Source organism: Rhinolophus sinicus, linkage group LG12, assembly GCF_036562045.2.
Source record: "Rhinolophus sinicus isolate RSC01 linkage group LG12, ASM3656204v1, whole genome shotgun sequence".
Lineage (NCBI taxonomy): Eukaryota > Metazoa > Chordata > Mammalia > Chiroptera > Rhinolophidae > Rhinolophus > Rhinolophus sinicus.
The window spans coordinates 20,614,303-20,638,967 of NC_133761.1; the positions used below are offsets into that span (position 1 = coordinate 20,614,303).

The 24,665-nt window shown below is 33.6% G+C and overlaps 1 protein-coding gene across 6 annotated transcripts in view; it reads left to right on the top strand.

Moving 5' to 3' along the window:
• CSMD3 (CUB and Sushi multiple domains 3) overlaps positions 1 to 24,665 on the top strand; it is a 1,090,811-nt gene that overhangs the window by 772,979 nt on the left and 293,167 nt on the right. For all 6 annotated transcript variants that reach the window (XM_074316364.1, XM_074316366.1, XM_074316365.1 and 3 more), the window contains 3 exons: positions 11,848 to 12,039; positions 16,515 to 16,641; positions 18,632 to 18,834. In XM_074316364.1, the coding sequence (XP_074172465.1) occupies positions 11,848 to 12,039; positions 16,515 to 16,641; positions 18,632 to 18,834 (522 nt within the window). The remainder of the gene's footprint in view (positions 1 to 11,847; positions 12,040 to 16,514; positions 16,642 to 18,631; positions 18,835 to 24,665) is intronic.

Below are 24,665 nucleotides of genomic sequence, written 5' to 3' on the forward strand. Positions count from 1 at the left end.
GAGGGAACCTACTGCAGGCCAAGTTTAGCCTAAGCCTCTTCCCTGCCCAGGGCTACCTCATATGAGCCAAAAAACAATCTGCAGATGGCTGCCACCCACACAGAACTAAAGGTGCCTCAAGAGGCCAATCTGCAATCTGAGGCCAGCTGTCACTCATGCCAGGGTTAGGGCTTCTCAGCCAGAGGTACAGGATACACCAAAGCCAGATGCTGCTTGTTTGGGTTTTTTGAAACTTTGAGAGATATTAGGAAAGTCCACAGCATGAGCTAAGACAGGTTCTGCTGAAAAACCCCTGGAAGCAGCTTGGGTGTGCCAGAACATTGGATGTGGTAGTGTCTTGTAGTCACCAGGGCAGGGCAGAGGAAAGGTGATAGCTAGTTTAATGGGGACTCAAATATGATGTCTGCTTGCATCTGCATGCAGGGATGGGGAGGGTGCAACAAAGAAACAATTGCTTCTGCCAGCTATTCCTTCAGGAAGAAAGCTGCCTCTTTAGCCCTCACCCTGAATATAGACAATTCAGTTCCTCCCCATATATCCTGGTGCCTTTCAAGCTGCTCCCTCAGTGCTGTAACTCAGATCAAGTGAGTCCATTAGCAAGTAGAGCTGTGCATGGGCCCCTTAGGAGGAGTGCCCTCCATCTCACTCAGCCACAAGCTCCACTGGTTTTCACAACCAGAAATTATAGGGACTGCTCTCCCCAGCACTGGAACCCTGGGAGGAAGAGGGGCTGGAACCTCTCACTCCTCAGGGAGTGACTTCCACAGCAGAGATTCCCTCCCGAAAATAAATGGTCACACACAGGTGTGTGACTAGCCCATTCTACATCTCTGACTCTCCTACTAGTCTTGAGGTGACTTCTTCTGTATGTCTATATTTGTAGGGCTTATGTTCAGCTAGTGTTCAGGCGATTCTCAATGATGGTTGTTCTGTATAGTTGTAATTGATGTGGTCTGAGAGGTGGTGAGCACAGTGTTTACCTACTCTGCCATCTTGACTGGAAATATCACAAACTTCTGAGAAGCAGCAAGTCATGTCCTAACATGAGACAATTTGCTAAGGGGTTAAAATATGGGAAAAAAGTGGAAAATGTCGTGTTTTTGTGTTTGAAATTCTGTGTATTCCTAAGTCCAACTCCATCCCTGCCATCCTGTAGTATGTTCCCATATGATTATTTCAGCTTTGTTTCTGAAACATCTGACTGAGAGAACCCTGGGTGATGCAGAAGAGTTCCCAGGATTCACTTCGAGAGAATTAGAGACAGGAGAGAGGACATTTGGCTAAGGCAGATCAGGTAAGGTTTCATGAATTAGGTAGTATTAAAGGTAGTGTTGGTAGGTCACAGAAATGAATGGTGGGGAGTATTCCAAGGAAAGAGAATAGCATGAAGAAAGGGATAGAGATTAGAAAAAAACATAGGAAGCAGTTTTCAAGCAAATAATACAATTCAAATTAATCCCATTTACCTAGCTTCTCATAATTTTAGTCTTAGCAAAAACAGGCTTTTTATGACCATCTTTATCTAATGACATTTACTACCTATCTTTCTATTATTCAATTTGTGGACTTAATAACACTTGCTATTGTCTGGTTATTTTCAGTTTTAGGCAGGCAGAATCTCATTTAGCTGAGATAAAAATGAAGAAATATTTTAGAACAGGGCTTTAAGGTGTATTTTATTTCAACTGTCTTGTTTGTTCATTTGTTATATAGTCACGAAGTATAACAAATGTACTAGTGGAAACAGTGGCTGTATGCTGCTTTTGTTCTCAAGTAAGGAAAAGCCTAACCATGTCTTAAACCAGAATGTATTTTTCTCATATAAGGGAAAGGAAGAGAAAGAAGGTGGGTAGTTCTTGATTCAACTGTTCAGCCTACTCCGTAAGTGCCCTGACCCTTTCTTTCTGCTGTAGTATCTCTAGAGTGTTCACTTTCTGTCCTCATGTTTGTGTGACAGGGCTACAAGATGGATACTTTAACCCTGGGCACATTTAAGGTAGAGAGAAAATAGGAACAGGTGGTACCACCCAGATAGGTTCCCTTTATCAGGAATGCAAAAATCCTCTGTCAGTCGTCTCTTATCTCTCTTTGTCTAAAACTGGGCTGTGTGTTATGCTTAAATTTTCCAGCAAGGCATATTGGAAAATAAAATACTTGGTAGATTAAATAATTGGTTTAGTATTAGATCATCATGAAGTACTGTCTAATATAATTGTATTACTACTGGGAACAAAATCAGTTTTTTTGTTTTGTTTTGGTTGAGGTAGAAAAAAAGAAGAGCTATTGAAATGACAACTTACAGTGTCTAGTACAAAATATATCTATAACAGATATTCTAAAAAATAATAAGTTCAAAAATATTGTATTAATATATGCCTCCATGATTAATGATGTCATGGAATCAAGAGAGCCTTTTGTGCTTAGAAAGCAAAGCACTTGTATTACTCATTATTAATAATTTTAGCTCTACCATATATACTAAGAAGACAGTGAGACTCTCTCACTTTCCTCCAACAATAAATAAGTTTATATATATATATATGGTATGAAAATGCTACACCATACTTGAGAGAAGAGAATGTCACATTCCTTTATTTTTCTACAGCACATTAAATGTCTTCAGTCTTTGTCCTTTAGTCGTCAAGAATAATCTTTTTTAATCTTCTGTGGAGATATTCTTTTTTCTTCCAAATAAGTTTCTCAGTCAACTCTAGTTTGATTAGACAATTGAGGTGTGGACAGCTCTGCAGGTTGAATATAAAACCTTTGTGACACTTGGCCAGACCTTGACTGCATTAGGGTATCCCACTGCTTTTCCATCCCTCCAGCCTCTCAGAATTAATTACTTCCCTGAGTCAGATCACTCTTTCATTCTTATAAAAAATAATGGCTATCAGTTATTCTTGCCCTTGAGAAATCTGAAACTCACTCAAATAAAGATCTAGATGAAGCATATTTCCAGGTGCTTTATATACCACAGATTAGTTGTTAATTTCCCTGTGACCCATAAAGGCATAGTTATCTTTCCTAGAGGGTATAAGGGGGTAAAGTGAGAAAAAAATTACCATTTCTTCTTCTAAAGTTAGAGGAAGATCTTTTTTTTTTTTTTTTTTCTTTTTGTTTGATTAGTTTCAGGTGTACAAAACAATGTAATAGTCAAATATTTATCATTTATATCCCTCACACAGTGATAAACCCCGTCCCCTGTTGTCTACTACCCCTCTGACATCGCACACAGCCATTACATTTCCACTACCTCTATTACTAATGCTGTACTCCACTTCTTGTAACTATATATGCGTAGTTACAAGTAGTAACTATATGCGTATATAGTTACAAGAAGTGGAGTACAGCATTAAGTTGTAGAAACTTCATTTCTATTTGGTGACTTATCTTCCCTTTTACTCCACTACTGGAACTAATTTATTGTTGAAATTATTGTTTGGGTCATAGGTTTAATTTTTTTCTTTTCCCACTGGAATGTTTTATGCTCTGGGGATAAAGAAAACAGTGAATGAGACAAAGTTTCTGCCCACATGTAGCTAACTTTTTAGTGGGACTAGTCAGAAAATAAAAATATGAACACAAGATAAGAGAACTGCATTTAAAATTAACTTGTAATAGTGCAATGGGATAGATAGTACAGAAGGTGGGGCTACTATAGCTAGTTTGCTCAGGATCTCTGTTTCAGAGGAAGTGTCACCTGAGTTGATACCTGAATTATATGAAGGGGCAACCACATTCAGATCGGGGGTAGAGGTTTCTAGGCAGATATGTCAACAAGTACAAAGACCTAAGAAAGCCCTGAACGTGAGTTACGTGTGCCTGGAGCGGGATGACCAAGAATAAGACAAAATGAGAGGTCAAGTTGGAAGTGAAGCAGGGGAGAGGTGGACTATATATAGTAAGGGGCTTGGCTTTTATTTAAAAGGAACACAGAGACTTTCAACATATAATATTAAAAAGGAATTTAAAGTCATAGTAACTGCCATCTATTATCTACTGGGTACACGATATAACCCTGTGAGGGAGGTACTATTATACCCAGTGAAAAGAAGGAAAAACTAACCACAAAAAGTCACGTTACTTGTCCAAAGTCACATGGCTAATAAGTGAAGTTATGGAAATGGAACTGAGAAGTTCTGCTTCAAGAATACATTTTCTTAATTATCAATATTACCTCCAACCTGTTTTAGATTTTTGTAAATTTAAGATTCCATGAATTAATATATTTTCTTATTGTTCATCTAATTGCAAAAAAATAATAAATTTTAAAATGTTAAGTTTTTAATGCAATTCTTCCCAAAGTAACTTTTGTCATTTTATGCTTGACAATCTGAATTCTTTCTTTTTGGCCAGAATCATTATAGTATAATGACTTACGCCTGAAATATTTTATCGTGTTCGTCTATTCTTTAAGCTCTGTTTCTTAAAGATACATTTCACTGCAGATTATTTTAGCTCTTCATTTGTACTTACCCCACTTTCATCCCATAGAAAATGATTGGGTATTTTAAACAACCATCTTTTTCGATGGATTTTGATGGATTATGTGGGCTCAGATGTCCTCTTGTTATCAATTCTGCACATTTAGTTTACTAAAATGCCTAATGGAGACATGTCTGTTATTTCAAAGGAAAAGTTCAGATATAGTTGTACTCTATTAGCCTTCCTTTTTTTTTGTTTTGGTTTTGGTTTGGTTTGGGTTTTGGTTTTGGTTTGCTTGAAGTTGTTCAATAACCCACACAGAATATGACCATTTCAAATTTTACATTCAAATTAAAAATGGGCATAAGGTAAATTGTGATGAATTCTTTTATATACTAACTTTATAAATGTATAAAAAAATACTCTACATAAATTATTTAATTTACAGTATGTTGTTGGCAATGTTAACCATGAAAAATAATCAAAAGACCTATTAAATCTAACTTTATTCTTAGTATATAAATCATTTCATACAAGTACAAGTAGACAATAATTAAGTTACAAGGGAGCAACAAAGTTACTCCATGCATTTCTATATCCTCTAAACCACTTAAAACATGTATATTTGGCATTTATTTTATTATTTAAATTTTGAGATTAACCAAGCAATAAAGGCAGTAATGATTAATGCTGCATTATATAGTATAAGGTATTCTAGCTAAAATATTTAGAGTAATTTCTTGATTATCTGTCATTTACATCAACAATATTTGACATAATTTCTTCTTACTAAAATAACAGGAGTCATTTTGATTTTTACAAACTTCACATCCCAAAATCTTTGTAAATTTTGAACTTAGTATCTAAAGACCTATAAATTTACTCTTTATATAAAATTAATTTCTGACAAGTTGAAGACTTAAACATGGGATGAAAACTTTAAAAATGTTTAGAAAAAAGCCTAGAATAGCTAAGGTGGAGAAAGAGTTCTAAAACAACATCCACAAGCAAAAACCTGTCCATCGTCAGTAGTATTTCTGTCCTTCCAAGCACTTTCTGAAGTGTGGAGACAAAAAAACCTAGCAATTGCATAACTCATATTCTTGCCAGCAAAGATCTCTGCTTAGAATCTGCCAATTAAATGCAGTCCTGTGAGAGCTCACAGGTGAGATCAATGAGGAAGCCATTATTTTCCACCAGCATCTTCAGGCCGGAGTGTGGTGCTGGCAGGTGGTTGTTTGCAGCAACATCTTCCCCGAACTGGGTTTAGTGAAAGCCAGCGGTGGTCTTCTGACCTTTACGTCCTCTGCATTTCTTGTATTTTCCCTCTAATTGTTTTATATTGCATCTTAGCAACTCAAAATATCTGTGGCTTCTGTTTTCCTGACTAAGCCTCAGTCGTTTTAACTTCTCTATAACAAATCACACCATAAAAAAGTAAAAAGATGAGACATTTATGAAGGAGATTTCATATATATATATATATATATATATATATATATATATATATCCTTTCTATCTATCTATCTATCTATCTATCTATCTATATATCTCCTTCTTAAATGTGTATATATATATATATATATATATATATATGCTTTCCATAGAATGTATGTTATTCTGTTATATATATATATATATATATATATATATATATATACATATATTTACTATATATTATTTCTCTCTCTCTCTCTCTCTCTCTCTCTATATATATATATATATATATATATATATACAGAATAACATACATTCTACATAGAAAGGAATGCTACAAATCAATAAGAAAATTGTAGTAAAAGAAAATTTCACAGTAGGGGGACCTCCTGTGTCCAAAAAGCAAACAAGAAAAATGCTTAATAGAAATTCAGAAATCAAAATTAAACCCCCAAATAATATACAATTGCATATTCATAAAATTGGTAAAAATTAAAAAGATGTTGAATACCAAATGCTAATGATAATTTGAAGAACTTGAAATTCTTACCTTTGGGAAATATAACGTATTAATGTCACCTTGGAGAGTAATTTGGCGCTATCTAGTAATATTCCATTCCTAGATATATCTAGAGTGCACCATTTATACATTTTGGCCAAATACTAAATGGCTGATGGGGGGGGTGGGAATCAGTCAAAGCTAAATCTCACCATTCCTGAGTAATGTACAAATGTAGGATGTACAAGACACAAACTAGCACATTTTTGTCAGAACTTGATACATAGGATTTAGAACACATGCAATTAAAAAAAATATATATAGATAGATAGATATAGATATAGATATAGATATAGATATATTTACCTTACCTCCTCTCCCTCCAGGTGGAATGCATAGCAATCATTTCTACAATCTTTTTGTTTGGTTGTTTAAATTCTTAACTTCTATTGGCTCAAAACTGTAAAGATTGTCTTCTTAAAACATTCTTCTAAAGTTTCATAGTCTCAAAGTGATGTTTGTTTGATATAATTTGTTAGTAAGAAGTGTGTATCTTTTTGTATTAGTTTGATTAGTGAGAAAAAGGAATGTGTAATTGTTCTCAACACATTCTTCTTTTTATCCCCATTATATTGTTTATTATGTCTCAGTCTTAGAGGATTAGCATAGCTGTTGTGTATGGTCATGGATTACTTCCTGCTTTTGAATTTTAATGTGGCAAGGTTGACATTCTGTGTTATATACATCCTCATTTACATGTAAAGATTTCTAAAATAAGACTTTGCCTTGTAAGATGAATGGCCTAAATGGAATTTAATAACCTAACCCAATAATAAATATAATTCTTAGATTATTCTGCTAAATATTATGAATTAAATCCATCAAAGGATTCTGTATGGATTAAAATTATGACAGAATAATCTAATCTTGTCTCCTTGAAATGGGTGAAGTTGTTGAAAAGGTACAAACTTCTAGTTATAAAATGAATAAGTCCTGGGGATGTAATGTACAGCATAATGACTATAGTTAACCTGTATTGTCTATATGAAAGTTGCTAAGAGAGATCTTAAAAGTTCTTGTCATAAGAAAAATGATTGTAACTATGGTGATGGATGTTAGCTACTTATTGTGGTGATCATTTCACAAACTGTATATACAAATATTGAATCATTATGTTCTACATCTGAAAATAATATAATGTTATAGGTCAATTATATCTCAACTAAAAATGAAAAAAAAAATGCTTTTGGTTTCAAAAGGATATGTTTCTCTAATATATTTAGCTAGTATATTTTCTCAATTTCCTTATTAACAATCTATTTCCTTTCTTGTTAGCAATTTGAAACTTCTTTCCTTTGATACATAAAATTAACATACCTGCATTCATTATTAAGTACTCTAAAATTTAACTTGAACAATAATAAACATATTTACATTTTACCTGAATTTCAAAAAATAAAGCACATAAGGACCTTCTTTTAAGTTACATAAAAAATGATACCTAATATTCAAAAAGTGAATTTTCAGGTATCACTTATATTTCTAAGTCACCTGCCTATTGTAGTATCTATCAGTACTGCTTTGCTGACCAGATATGACATTACCTTATGTGAATACATAGTTGTTGTATATAAACAAATTAAACATAAATTTTGTTAAGGTAGGGCTTCAACTGTTTATCTTTCAATAGGTTAAGGCAGAAGTTAAATACCAGATTAGCAAATTTTGATTGAATCTTAAGGACAGAAGGAATGTTGAATTCCTACATGATCCATGCTGTATAGAAACACTTGCACATGCATAAAAGGATACATAGAAGTACAGCCTTTTTTTTATCAGTGAGTAATTGGAAATGTGATAAATGCTCATCATCTGGAGAATAAATTAAACATTTTGGAGTGTGGCTCCAATGGAATACCACAGAGTAGTTAAAATGAATAAAATATGTGTGTGTGTGTGTGTGTGTGTGTGTGTGTGTGTGTGGTGTGTGTGTGTGTGTGTGTTTTGTGTGTGTATATAAATATAAAGGGAAAAACACGATGCTGGGCAATAAATAAATCCTCACAATATTTTTTTATAATTTATAAACTGTATAAATACTTGCAAAACATATATTTTTGAAGACATACAGATATGTGGTAAAAATGTAAAATATGAGTGAGAATGACATACTAACTCAGAATATTTGCTAACTCTCAGTAGGGAAAAGACCAGAACGATATTGAGGAAGGATCAAAAGGAACTTTAACTTGTTTTGTAATATGTATTTCTTAATAATAATGTAAATATGAATCAATTAATATGAATAGTAACCTGAAAACTAATCTGAATTAAAATTAATATTAATATGAAGCAACTAGGATATTAAAATGTCATAGAGCAAAATGGTAAAGTTATGTTGTACTTTGTACTCCTTTGTAGATTTCAAACTATAGCTTATAACTAAATTGGAAATCCTTAAAGAAATATATGGTGGCTGGAAAAGAATTAGATCTTGGTGTAAGTTATCCAAAAATCACAAAGATTTGAGTAATGGGGCTATTCATTAGTTTTGTGCTCTAGAAATGTCCATTTCATCAGAGTATCAAATTTCACAAGGAATGGTGAATATAGTATATGTGATTTGTTTGTAGTTCTTTATTGTCAATTTCAAGTATTTGAGCTTTTCAATGAAAAGCCTGGCAGCTGAGTGTTTCCATAAAGATAAGACAGTTCTGAATATTTATGAATAAGCAACAATAAGTCCACCAAATTGAACTAAATTGTGTTGTGCTTTGTAGTTTATATACTATTGTCCATGTGCATTTTCATCTACAATGCAAAGTATTATAAATTATCTTAATTTACAAAGAATATCTCCATGTTACCTAATCACCAGCAATTGCCAACCACATTTACAGAACATTCAAATTAAGGAAGGATGAATTTGGTAATAAACCTCGAAAAGAAGTCTTGATTTCCATTTTTATTTTGATTAATGACATATGGTAAAACTCAAGTGGCTGCATCTTGAATGATTAAGTGCATATTTTGTCTGGTAGAAAGAAGGCAAACTTGTAATTTTTGAGCAGGGACACTTTAAAAGTAGTATTAAGTATGCAGAGCCATGCAAAGTGATGTGTCCTGAAAATTTTAAGTTACAATTTCTGCTGTTTCTGCTTCTTTTTTTTTAAAGACTGACTGACTTGCTTGATCATGTGTCCTTATATCCTTATATCTTGTTGTGTGTGTGTGTGTTTGTGTGTGTGTGTGTCTGTGTGTGTGTGTGTGACTATTTGACTGAACATCTAACCCTTTGTATGGCTCGGCCTCCAAAACTCTTTGTTTTCTCTTTATTTTAACATGTTTTCGCCCAAATGGAGCTATCACCAATTGATCCACACAGGAAATTCCTGAAGATTTTTTTTTTTCAATTGTCTCATATATTTCAGTTTCTCATCAGTGTTATTTATTTTGTTTTTTTTTTAGTTGTCTCCTAGAGATAATTGCCTCTAAGAATCCACATTCATTTATGAACATTATTTAACATCTGCTATGTGCCAGGATTTGTGCTAGAGGGGAAAATAATGAAATCATTCTAGTCTGTAGGAAAACAAAGAAAAACAGCAAATGATTGTAAATTAATTAAAATGTGAAGACTAATTCTATGGGTGAATGGAGGAGGGAATGATTAAGATCCCATAGAAGAGACTAGGGAGTAATCCGTATGTTCTCTGGGAGTTAACGTACTCCTCGACATACAGAATGAGTGTGTAAACTCAGTACTTTGAGCTTACAAGTTCTGGTGACTTTATGTATGTTTGGGTACTACAGAAAGTCAATGATGTCAATTAGTGATTTGACATCAGTGAATTATTAATAATCCATGCTTTTTTGCTTTCTAGTTCAATGTAGACTAATTTGGTCAAGGATCTGTGTGTATAAAAGAGATGCACATCTCTTTTCTATTATCCTATAAGACACACATAAGGTTTGTGTTTTTTTCTTTTTATCCTCCAACATTATTGTTTTGAAATCACAGATTTCCTTTATGCATGAAGCTATGTAGAATATTCTTTATCATCCTGTACTCTCAGAAGTCATTAACTAATTTAATTTGCGCCTAATTGTAATTATCTTTTTTTTGGAAAACATTAAAGACAAGGAGCTTAGGTTTTGATTATTAGTGTCAAGTTCAATTTAAATTATGAAGTATCCTTTTCTAATTCTTTCCGAATCTTAACAGTTCATTGCACTTTGATGGTTAAGTTTTTAATATCCATCTTTATTAATTTGATTCTGAATATGTACACAAGGGCATCTGGATCTAGAGAGATTAATTATTATTATTAATGTAATAATAACAATAATAACCGTCAGCGCCCATTTGACCCAGTTCTTACCCCTATAGGAACATGATGAAAATCAGATGGAAAAATCTAAACAAGTGATCAGGGACAAGGAAAGAAGGAAATTAGAGTTGTTCTCCTTAAAGTAGCTATCTCTCCCTCCTCTTCCAAAAGGGGAAAAAAACCTTATCTCTTTGGATATGGGGTGGAAAGGATCCTGTGCTTTTGTTCTAACCTCTGGAATGTAAATACATCTCTCCAAGATCCAGATTAGCCTCCAGTGTCTCCAGTTTTTGTAATCTAGAGATGTCTATAAGGTCCTGGACCTCATTTTCCCTTAAAATGTAAACACTAACCTCCTCCAGGGTTTGGTAAATCTCTCTGGAGTTCTCTCACTATACTTCTAGTTGTAAAATAATTTATCAAGTGTTGGTCTAAGCCTAGGGTCCCAAGTTTCCAGTAAAATTAATTCAGAAAGCTCCAACTCTGCAGAAACTCACAATTATTTTCTCTACACCCCTGAGTGACAACATGTGGGAAGAGCAACATGTGTTTTGTTTTTTTGTTTTGCTTTGGTTTTTCCCTGTGAGAATTTTCGAGACCCATACATTTCTGGAGAAGGCAGAATATAGCAATTCAGAGTGCTTCAAGCTATTTGCTATGTTATATTACCTCTTGATAAAGTATGTTTTAAATATGAAACTATGCCACTTTCTTCTAAGACTATAAAAATAAAGCAGTCTAAAGATATATTTGGAGGGGACATATACGTTACTTGGACATGTATGATTTCACTCATTTTGTCTGAATTTTAAAATTGTGATGATATAATCCTAGTAGGTATATTGGTCAGAATCTATTGTTAGCTGTAAAGCACTTGAAGTAGGCAAGAAGCTTAGTACTATAACAAGCCATGATATTGTCATATAAACCATGGGGTATCATTGATAAATTTGAAAAACATGACACATTCTAATTTTCAAGAAATAAAAACGCTCTGTGCCTACTGTGTAGTATAAAAATTAAATATGGTAAAAGTACTACAACTAGGGAAGAGTAATACAACTATATTAAAGTAATAAGAAGAACTGATTTATGCAGTTTTAAATTGTCCTGTTTAATTTCACTTTTAATAAATGTATATTCTTCTCATAGGTTTTGAACTGTCACATTGTGAGGATCCTGGCATTCCACAGTTTGGATACAAGATCAGTGACCAAGGCCACTTTGCTGGTAGCACTATCATTTATGGATGCAATCCAGGCTACACTCTCCATGGAAGTAGCCTTCTCAAGTGCATGACAGGAGAGAGAAGGGCATGGGACTACCCTCTGCCTTCCTGTATTGGTAGGATACTATTTAAGATTTTCATGAAACATTGCTATAGAAGTGTTACCAAAATATACTGTACCCTCCCAGGGGATTCTATCTCTTCACACAGAACTCATACCTTAAATCGAGAAGGTAATGTTTGCTCACCATCTAAAATCTAATCTCCTTCTATCACCATGTGTTTGACCCCCTTTACCCTTTCATCCTCCTCCACTCTCCCTTCCTCTCTGGAAACCACACTTCTCTAGTCTGTATCTATGAGTTTGCTTTTTTGTTTGTTTGTATATTTGTTTTCTTTGTTCATGTGTTGTTTTTTGTTCTATATTCCACATATGAGTAAAATCTTAAGTTCTTGTCCTTTTCCGTCTGATTTATTTCATTTAGCATAATACTCTCAAGGTCCATCCATGTTGTCATAGAGTATACAGATATTGTGCTATGAAATTGTACACCTGAAATTTGTATGGTTTAACCAATGTTATCCCAATAAAGTTAATTAAAATAAATTACTACTAAGAAATACACTATTTCTAAAACTTTTTTAAAAATAAGTTATTGAACTCAAATTGGTCAGAAGTAAATTAATGGAAAGTCAAAGTGTCCGTTTCATAATCTCATAGATGAGTGCTTCTTTTTGTACAATATGGAGCCATTTTATTTCTCCTATTTTGATATAAAATTAAATTCACTACAATCACATATTTATGTTGAATCACATTGACCAGGTTTGTTTTAATATTAAAAAAAGAATACTGTCTATCCTGCTGGCAAGGTAGATTAAAAACAGTAAACTTTTTCTCAATAACTTAACAAGGCTTTATATAGATTCACATTTTCTAAAAATCTAAGTACCTATGCTTTTATTTAATGTGTATGTAGCATAACATAATTAACAATTTTAGGAAGATCCCTGTAATAGTGACAACGGATATATAGCTTACGTGAAGGTAAAAAATGATTATTTTCTCTCTTCTTTGTGTAGCTGGAGTACTATGTTATTACTACCATCTTATAAATTAATTAATGAATACTGGGTATATGTGGGTGGGAGGGTGGATAGTGAAGACTTCTATCCCAAAGCTCAAATTGGTTCCAGGATGAAATACTAGGGCAACAAAAGAAAACATTTTAACAAAACACTAACTCCTCAGTAGGGAATAAACATGCAGTTATTCTTTAGTCATTCCTATTTTGTGATCGCATTTATGGAGGCACAAATCCATTCTGTATCAGGACTATATGGATTATATCAATTTACATCTTTTTTAACAGTTTTTCTAAGGTATAATTGATATAAAAAAACCTGTTCATATTTAATATATAGAATTTCATGAATTTGGAAACTTGAAACTTTTGAGACAAATTTTGGTCTTTGTTAGTTGATATAGTCAACATAGCAAACTCCACAAAACTTGCTAGAATACAAATTTTTAAAAAAATGAAATTTTAGTCATTAGAGGCCTTACAACTGATTGATTGCACAGTGTTTTTGATGCCATGGGACATCTACTGGTTCATTAAAACATAGATCCATGTAGAAAACAAACATGTTTTTATCTAATCAAAATGTAATCACAGCCCTTTCTTTTCAGACAGCATCTGAATTTTGGATAGATTATGAGGGTAATATCTAAAATAATAATCATCCTAAACTGATAAAGCTTGGGATTCTAGCATATGACCAACAATCAGCCCACTGGCATTGATTATGAGAAAATGTAGCATTGATTAATTCTTTCTGATGTTATATTCCTTGATGCGTATTGGAAATATATTGAGAAAATCCTTAAGGGTTATAATAGCACAAACTGTAAACTTGTAAATGCTGACTTGCCATGCTGTCCCTAAAATTAAAGTCACAAAATAAATACATTAAAAAACGTTTATTTCCTTTGTGTATTGAACCAAGCTGAAGACATTCTTTATTTTTTGGAAAGATTTTATGCAAACGGAAGGACATTTGTTCTGGGATCAGAAAATTTTGATTATGCTTGCAACAAATCAATGCACTTTATATTTACAAATATACTAGGTCCAACTTAATGATTTGATACTGCTCAAGATTTCATGACGGGTGAACTTTTTTTTTTTTTTTTCAGTGATAGATAATCAGCAATAACAGCTGAAAAACAGTTTGACACATGGTGTGTCATGCTGATGCTTTCCATGTTAACAGAAGATGTAATTCTATTTTAGATGTTCTCTACTGGCAAGAATTAATAACTTTACCACCTGGCCTAAGATTTTAATTTTCTGTGCCTATTAACCTTAGATAGTTATATGGCTATATTTTTGCCTGTGTCAAAAGAGAAACTTTTTCTCAATTGTATGGATTATTTCTAGGTAATTATGTTTCTAAAGCATATGCATCGATCAAACAAAAATTAATTTTTTAAGCACCATAGCTGAAGGGATTTAACCAGTATACCTTCTTTAAACACTATTTCATTTTTATTCTGCACATTCTGTCAAAAATGAACTCTAGTTCAATGTGCCATAGCACATTGGATCATTTGAAGTCAAAATGCCAAGAAATATTTGTAGCAAAGAAATATGGAGAGAAAAAAGATCAATGTTTAAATTCAATATACAACATAGTTCACAAAACTCCAATTGATTGAAAATTAATCTGGAGGACTGAAGTTCTAAATTTGTGCTCATAATAAATATATGCCAATGATAGTGGTAAATTATAAGAAGTGATGAAAAATGAATTAATATAGTTACACAGTTTTGTTAGAAAATGAGAAAAACCACAATAAGTGATGGTGACATCTTAAATATCGATATCTTCTTATTTACTTTAAAAATGACAAGTCTATGACTATAAATTAAATTGAAGTGATGTTACAATACAAAATAAAATTCCTTAGTCCTGTATGGGTGTGTGTATCAGTCAGGGATCTTCAGAAAAACAGAATCAATAGAATACTAGATCTATCTGTATCAATCTATCTACCTACCTACCTACCTACCTAAAGAAATATTTGTGTTTTGTGGAATTGACTCAAGCAATTGTGGCTGCTTGACAAGTCCAAAATCCATAGAGAAGGCCAATAGACAAGAAACTCAGGCAGGACTTAATGCTGCAGTCTTGAAGGAGAATTTCTTTTTTTCTAAAAAATTCAGTTTTTACTCATAAGGACTCCCATTGACTGGATGAAGGCCACCCACATTCTTAAAGGTTCTCTCCTTTACTTAAAGTCAACTGATTGCAGATATTAACCACATTGATAAAACACCTTCACAGCAGCACCTAGACTAGTGTTTGGTTAAACAACTAGATACTAAAGTCTAGCCAAGTTGACACATAATACTAACCACCACAGTGTAGTGAAACATATAATATACAAGACCTTAGACACAAATTTACCTATATGAGTAGGGCCTACGTATTTGAACCATTAGATGCTGTTATTCTCTTCCAAATGCTCAAACTTTGTCTTTGACCTTTGCTCTAGTAATAAAAACAAAACAAAACAAAAAATCTGGAAGCTTAATTCAGTCATTAAATTTGAGTAAGACAGAACCAGTACAAAGAATAAGAAAATGAGTATAAGAGTATCTTCAAATATTTAAGCAAACAGTAAAGTATTTTAATTTTGGTTATTTTTGGTAGGAGAGAATCTGGATAATTTGCAAGTGTATAATATATAACACAGTGTTTTCTTTGTTTCTAGGGCTCAGAGGTGTTGAACAATATATTAACTACAATACTTAGTTTCTCTCATCTTGAATACAGATAATTCTTTCTAGATTATCTGCTTACTGAAGTAAAACCGCTCCAGACATCCCAATATCTTAAATAGTATTAAAATGAGAGGGAATCCCCAAAATATAAAAATCAAATTATATTGTATGAAAATACTTATGTTTTAATTAGATAAATTATATAAAAATTAGAGACCACATTAAATCAAAACCAAACTAGATTTAACTGAAGTAAGAAATCTAATAAAAATGCCACTTTGACTTTTGAGAGGTTAAAAGAGGAAGTGTTTAGAGTGATTTAAAGGGGAATAAAAGGACATTGAAATTTAGAAGGCCTGAGGGACTGCAGTAAAGATTAGTTTTTCTCAGAGGTGGGGTTGCAAGATGAACTATTCAGCCTACAACCAACTAGCAGTGAGCAACTTGCCATCTGTTTCCCCTTTTTAAATTATCATTATTTAACAACACATCTTAAAATGTTTGGAAGCCTCAACTCAGAGCTCTTGAGTGTGTGTGGGTTTTTTTTTATTCTCCAATTACATTCATTTTATTATATTTTATGTTATCTAACTTGACACTCTTGTTTCATTGTGCACTATGTTCTGGCTTCAATTAATACTTTAATCTGAGAAAGCATATACAAATATATACTTTCAAGAAGAGTGGGAATCAATTCTTAATTTCCTTAAGGTGGAAAACATACACACTCAAATTTGTACATTGTTTTGAAAAGATTGGGCATTAAACTGTGACTTAAATTTTCATTCTTTTTTTATTAGCTGAATGTGGAGGTCGTTTTAAAGGAGAATCATCAGGAAGAATCTTATCTCCTGGTTATCCTTTTCCATATGACAATAATCTCCGTTGCATGTGGATGATTGAGGTAGATCCAGGAAACATTGTCAGGTAAATGGATTTCATTTTCTCAAAATTACTGGGGATTCTGAATTTCTTGTTCAGCCCTTAAAAGTATAATATCAGTCAACATCAAGATTTTTCAATATTTTTAACCTTGGCAAGGAAAAACTTGGTTTTCATCAGTTAAACATGAAAAAAGTTTTCATCAGCATGATTTATTGATTTATGAGCCACAGAGGTAGGCCATATAACCCCTTAGAGGGAAACTTTTCATAGTTTCAAGAAGGCACAGAAGGTGAGAGTTTTTCCTGCTTTTTGGGCACTCTACTCTTTTCATTCTTGATGACTCAAGATGCTGAGTCCAACATTTTCATAGGTATACAGACTTGTCCAGGCCACTATCATAAATTCAGCCTCAAAAACATTAGAAGAAATAGGGATAGAAGGGGACTCAATAACTATTGTCTGCCTTCCGTGGCTTTAGGCCTATCTCTGGAGCATCTGCTCTCTGCCCCTTTAATCATGTTTGATTTCCCTTTAGATGAGGGCAGAACCATTGTTTCCTAAATCATACCAGTAGGGTTCCAAAGCTATCACATGCCCTCAGTCTTAGTTTAACTAGTATACTTATGCCTGGGAATGAATTAATAAATTAATAAATCGTCCTTGACATATGAGCTAGTTAGTGTTTTATTGCTCACAAAACAACTTTAAACTTAAGGATTCCTGCTTTATATAAATGGAATTCAGACATGCTTCTGGGTGGTGCACATGGTTATGGAAAACAAGTATCATCCTTCAAAGAACATGCTGAAAGGTATACTGAATTCATTGTTGGATGTAAACTGGTACGTTGTTGCATGTGAACCGGTACTTCACTTTTGCAAGGGAATTTGCAGAACTCAAAATACAGAACACTAAATTGGTCCTCAGCCTATTTTTATTTAGTATAGATCATGTGTTGTTTTATTTAAATGTTAGAATTAGTAAACTTGAAAATAATTTCAATAGGATTTTTGATTTTTTTAATTAAAGAACAATATTTGATATTAAATTGCAACCCAAATTTAAATCCACATATCAAACATGAATGTGATATATATGTAGAGTGAGTTGAGTTGTTGATATAATTGGAGTTTTCATTTTTGGCACCAGCCACAAAAAGTATCAGATACTAATTCTGTCTATATTAGACATAAAGCAGAATAGGTTAAATATGACATTGTGTTGGGTTTTTTTTGGAGGTTTTGTTTGTTTTGTTTTGATTTTGAGGTTGGGAAGACATTATTTTTCACATTAATCAGTTCCATTTTAGTCCTAGATTTCTGAGTATGATTATAAGGTTGAATTTTTTGAACATACTTTTTCTTTGTATATTGAGAAGTTCACGTGATTTTTTTCATCCCTTGTATCTGTCATTGTGATGGTATATATGAATTCCTTTTTGAATGGGAACTATTCTCAAATTCCTGGAATAAACCTCATTTGAATCTAATCAATCAAACAAACAAACAAACATGAACACTGGTTAAAAGTATGTAAAATGGAGTCAGAAACTTTTATTCAACTCATGACTCTGCCACCCTTTGGGCAATGTTTTTTCATCAATCTAAACTCCATTTGCCACATTTATAAAATTGAGATAAAACTCATTCCTGTTTCATTGGGTCATTGTAACAATTAAACAAAGAAAAAAAAAAAGTAGTGCATTTTACACAGTGCCTGGCAGGTACCAGATCCTCTGTAAGAGTCACCTGCTATTGCCATAGTTGAAATTCACGAACACTAAAAAGAATGTATACCTGAAATTTTGCTAATTTGCAAAGGTGATGTAATAGTACATTTAATCATATTCTAAATAAACAAGTTATACTGCTCAAGAAATTCATTAAGCTTATATATGCTGTCTACATGTTTTTCATCTGATAGGATAAAAGAAGCATCTAATAAAAGCAAAGATGCGTATTTGTTATATTCTTTATGTAAAATTGAATCCATGATTAAAAGAATCAAACAAATAAATATGTTTCTCCCACAGCCTACAGTTTCTTGCTTTTGATACGGAAGCATCACATGACATACTCCGAGTTTGGGATGGTCCACCAGAAAATGAGATGCTCTTAAAGGAAATTAGTGGATCTCTTATTCCTGAAGGAATCCATAGCACCCTCAACATAGTAAGCATCCAGTTTGACACAGATTTTTACATCAGCAAATCTGGATTTGCAATTCAGTTTTCAAGTGAGTTACTATTTTATTTCTTAAATGCAAAAATAGGAATGCTGTGCAAAGAGTTATTTACTGCTCAAAAGTTTAATTTTAAAAATTTGATGATCTGAAATATTCTTATCTAAGCTTTCTATTCATCTGCAGTTAAAGTAAAATATATGTGGAAAAAAGAAATGCAATTAACTTTGAATTAATCAATACATTGTTGAGAGTGTCTCTACAATTGTTAAACTAATTTTCCTTAAAATACAGGTGGTGTTAAAATGATTCAGTGAGTGAAATAATTACAATACAAAAACTTGTAGTATGGATTTACTATAAAACTATATTTCAAAATGTGAAATTTTTATAGGTACGGAAGGAAACGAATACTTGCCATTATAAAAAAATGCAACTCTACATTTTTACTATTTTTCTCTTCTTTTAAAGTTCTTACATATTCACAAATGTCTTTGACAAAATACTTTAGACCTATTAGTGCTTTTAAATTAAATATTTCCTATAACAATGAAATGCCATTCATTGTAAGAAATTACCAGTGTTCATGGCTTTTCTTTTTTTTTTTTTTTTTTTCAAGACACTGATAAGTGGCTAAATATATTTTGTTCTATAAGAGGAATTTTGGTTTAGTGTAAGCTGAGAAAATAAATGAAAATTTACAAATTTAATTGCTATATTTTTACTTTTATTGCCAACACACATTATCTCTTTGCGGAAATTATCTAGTGGATTTTCTAATTGTATAGACTTTTGGAAAATCCTATTAACAGACCTGTGAAATTTTCAAAATCATCTATAAAAAGAGTACAAACCAGTATTCTTCAAATACACCTGAATTCAAGTCCTAGCTCCTTATTAGCTGCTAACTTTGGGCATAGTAAATGCTTAGTAGTTAGCTCCTTATTAACTGCTGACCTCATCACTAGAGGCTAAATTTTCTAGTTTATGTAGGAATAATAGTGCTCACTTCATAAGTAAGTTATTAGGAAATAACAAGGTCACATGTGCACAGTACTTGGTATTTGAGTAGATAGTTGGTGCCTCGTGGACTATTATCGTTATATGAATAAATGTACCTTGAAATCATTTGGAAAAAGCATGAAGGATTTTTGAAATTTGACCGTCCACAAAATATATCACTTTAGGTAAATGACTCGGTAATACAGCTAAACAATTGTCAGACTTATTATTCATGCATTTTATGTCAAATACAATTGTTTGACATAAATGAATAATATAAATGAATTGTTTTGTATTGCATAAACCAAACTTGTGTGAAAGAAGTGTAATACAGTGCAGAAGAATCAATGTCTATACATCTGCACTTTACATATATTTTGAGGAAATAAAAAAGTTGATGGAAAATAAGACAACTATAATTGGTGAACATAAATATCTTCTAATTCTGAATCACCAATTAAACGTTCTTCATACTTATATCTTCTATTTTCTATTGTTTATCCCTCTATTTTGATGGTAGGAAAAATTTGTCAGAGCCCTGCTCATGATTGCTGTTCAATTGCAGTTCTTTCTGATTATAATTTGGCAACTAACAATTCCCCTTTCCCTTATCTTAAATTAGTAATAGGTAATGTTTTACATTTAAATGGTTATTATGATTAAATATCTGACTGCACTCACATGAAGAAGTGCCTCAGGCTAGTGTTTGTGAATGCCAAGTGCATGTGCTTAAGAGAAACAGGCTACTTTATATGAGTTTCTGGGAATTCTTAATGCTTGCCTGTGAAATTAACAATGCATGTTTGTATTTATTGTATTTTGGGGGCATATTAAAATTATAGAAACCATATGTATCATACCAGAGTTTTAATAGATCTACCTTAATATTCTTTTAAGAGACATAGAAATCTGCATTACTGATCTGAGACCAAAAACCTGCCCATTGAAATAAAATTTCTTTGAGGGTTAATAATTTGTGAATGGCATCAACCAATGAGAATCGGTCCCTTGGTTGGAGATCTTCTGTGAACTCATGCTTACACAGCTTTCCAAGTTTCCAGATTTCAAATTTGAATAAGTCCTTTTAATGAATTAAGTCTTGTTTGGTGTGTTAAGAACCATGTTAAGTGTTTTATATACATGATCTGATTGAATCTTCACAAAAGCAATGGGAGATATGCTATGTCATCCCTATTACCCAAATAAATACTCTAAGGTTCAGAAAGTGAGTTAATTTGTTCAAGGTCACATTGCTAGTAAAAGACTGCCACTGTGACTCAAATTCACATGTGTTTGAAAGAAACTTTACACCATGTCTGGTGCATAGTAAATGCTTAGCAGTTACTACTATTATCATGCTGCCATTATTGCTTAGATACATATATTAATATGCTCCAGGAAATAGAAAGCTTTTAGTTATATATTATCCATTACAATGACGTTCTACAATTTAATCAGTTTGTGTTCCTGATTATGCTCCCAGTACCACATCTATTCATACTTTGGAAAAGGAGGTAATAAAATTTGGACAAGTACGTTTGTGAACTTTCCACTGTGTAAGCACATGGTAGAAAGTTTGTGAACTTAATTGTCCGAGCTTTTGTAAGTAAAGTAGTGAGGAGGAATGAAGGAAAGCTGGACGGCACGCATGTGTATTTAAAAGGGACAGGTGCCCCTTCTACTATCAGCATTTTGTCCTACAGGAAGACAGGCTAATTTTTAAGTGGAACTTGAAATAAGGAGTTTCATGTAAAGTCATCTAATTTTCAAAGAAAACAACTAACCTTAAAGAGAATGTTGACAGACTGTAGGCCAATAAACCACTACTTTAGGTCAGTTTGGCTGGCAGGTCATGTTTCCCACTTCAGTGCCATACCTAAAGTCCTCTTCCCTAGTGTAATTTATCTCATGTTATGCATTCATTTATTTGTCTATTCATTCATTCTCGGAGCATCTATTAAGGACCAGATGTTAAAACAGATTTATCACTATTTCTCAATTGCACCTTCCCTTTACTGAAACTACACATCAGGCATAAACTTAGTTTCATATAAACACACACACACACACACACACACACACACACACACACACACACACACACACACACACACACTGACTGTACTGCTTTCTGCCTCCATACCTTTAACCTTAAATGTTTTTCTGCTTCCTTTTACTTAAGCTTTGCTCCTTCTTCCAGACTCAGCACTAAGATCTCTCTCTATGAAACATTTTCTGACCTCTATGAAACATATTCCAGGCCAGGCCCCAGGCACACGCTGTAATTTTTCTTCCAAATAAAGATGAGAATAAATGGTTTAGCAATCCATTGTTCTGAAGAAGTTTTAATTATGTGATCTTTGCTTCCCCAAATACATTGTGAGTACCTTTGTCTCCCTAAATGTTTGTAAAGGACAAATATTCTGTTTAGGATGATCATATAATTTATTACTCTAATCTAAGATCATTGTTTTTAGAGTGAAATGGGGAACTCTTAAAAATGAAACTAGACATCAGGCATAAACCAGGACAGCCATGGCCAAATCAGGATGTATCATTTGAATTGTCAGATATTTGTTCTCTCTCTTCTCCTCCTGCTACCACAATGCCCATTCCTGTTTTGAACAAATACCTGTGGTTTATTTAGTGTCACATTAAAAAAAAAAAAAAAAGGAATGAGTCAGGCATTAGTAGCAGAACCGTCTTCTGTAACAAAATACAGCCAATGAAATGTATTTCACTGAACTTGGCGCAAAGTGACTTTAAATGAAATGTAGGTCACTTAGGAATGTCATACTCATCCTCTAGCCACTATCAACAGCCTCGTGCCTTCTATCTCCTGCTCTAGTCATTCTTTGTAGAGGCTGTCACTGTGATTCTTGGTATTAGAGTCCTCAAGGCCCTTTTCCTTAATCAGAGCTACTTAAGTCTGACATTGCCACCTCATGCTGTTCTGTGGACTGTCCTTGGTTCTCAGCAGTCAGCCTCTATATCTCCTGCTTAAATTGTAATCTGCCTGTCTCGTCCCACTTTAGTTCCACAGGGAGGCCATCTTTGAGTATCATGCTGTCATTTGCCAACAGAATAGGTTATTTTGACAGAGCCTTTTTTATGCTCTTCACTCTTTGACCTCTCTGTTAAGAATCTGCCCCTGCTGAGCAATACAAAATACCAAGGCACGTAGCCTCTATTGTTGAAAATTCTCAAGGAAATGGATCGCTTAGCCATGAGAGGTTGATGTCTCCCAGCCTCACAGGCCTGCATGATGCCCTTGCCTTTGTTCCCATCCTCATTATTACCGCCTGCATTGCTGTAACACTTGACTGGCCACTCACTTCATTATCGCTCCAGCCAGATTTTTCTCCACGTTTCCACCTCACTGATGTTTTTAAAATACAAATCAGACATTACTCCTCCGTTTAAAATTCTGTAATAGCCACATGGTCACTTTAAGTTCAGAAGTTTGGGATTGCATATAAAGCCTCCACAATTTGCATCTCGACTACCCACCAGCTTCATCCAGCACTATTCATTTCCATACGTCCCGTCATGTAACCCTGCAGGACAGTGTCCTTTCACTTTTCTGCTTCTTTTGTAAACTCTCTTCCATCTTCCTGAAACACTTATATCCACATTCAAAATCTATGAATCTCAGTCATTTTCCAAAGCCCAGGTCAGATGATACTTCTAGTACTGATGAACAACTAGGCAGACTGAGTCACTTCCACATTGGCACTGCTCTGGCATTATGTGCATGTTGTCTTAGATGTCCCAGCCAGATGTTCCGGCCAAGGGTCCCAGCTTGCCCAGGACAGTCTTGGTTTATGCCTGTTATCCGGGCATCCTCACTGGTTTGGCACTTGGCTGGTATTTTCCATTTTTCTAATAACACACAGTCTCATTATTAATAGATCTGTTAAAATTGCCAAAGCATATTTATTAGGGCTCTGCTTTGTGTTTGATCTCACCTAGTAGTGTGAGAGATGTGTTTTCAGTCCTCAGAGTACTGATAGCACATGGTTAAATTTGAAAGACAAAAATTGATAACTCATCTCCGGTTCCCAATCTTTTCCAGATGCAAGGTAATTCACTCTTCCCTTTCAAGGACAGCAGTATAGGGCACTTGTAGATAAAATGAAATATTCTCAGATACAAACATCTAATCCCTTGTGATCCTGGATGGTAGTGGGAGAAGCATTTGATGAAGTTCCTCTGCCAGCTATTTAATATAACAGCACATTGTATTATAGTCTGTGCTGTGGTTTAAAAACTGCATAAAGCTGCCTGGCTATGAATTGGCTGAAGTATTGGGAAACGTGTTCTTGAAATACGCGCAGAAAGAGAGGCTCCGTAGATGTGCTGTATCGCTATAGAATATAGTGTGAATGCTCTTGCCAGGAGTGTATTTCTTTATTGTATGTGTTAAATTCACAACTATTTATTTTATCATAGCAATACTTTAAAGAATACTTCGCAACAGACACTTATGGAAGCAATGGGATTTGTTTTTCAAAGTATGTTTCATGAAAAAGTACACGCTGAATATTCATTTCTTAAGAAAGCTGATTCCCCCGAGATGTCCCAAAGATAGGTCAGTTCAGCTGAATGTGGCTGTCAAGAAGAGCCCAAGCAGAGATTATCAAGGACATCAGACAAACTTATCCTTGCCAAAGTTGAAACTAAGCCCAAAAAATAGCCTGAAAGAACCTAGAATAATTTTTGTTACTATGTGTAAATCAAAGTGTTCGAGTACATCCAGAAACACATTTTATAAAAAGCAGGGAGTTCTGCTTGATCTCATTTCAATAAAAAGTATTTAGATAAGTGGGAAAAAAAGGGGGGGGGGAATTGTGCTGATTGGTTATTTTTATTTACAACCAAAA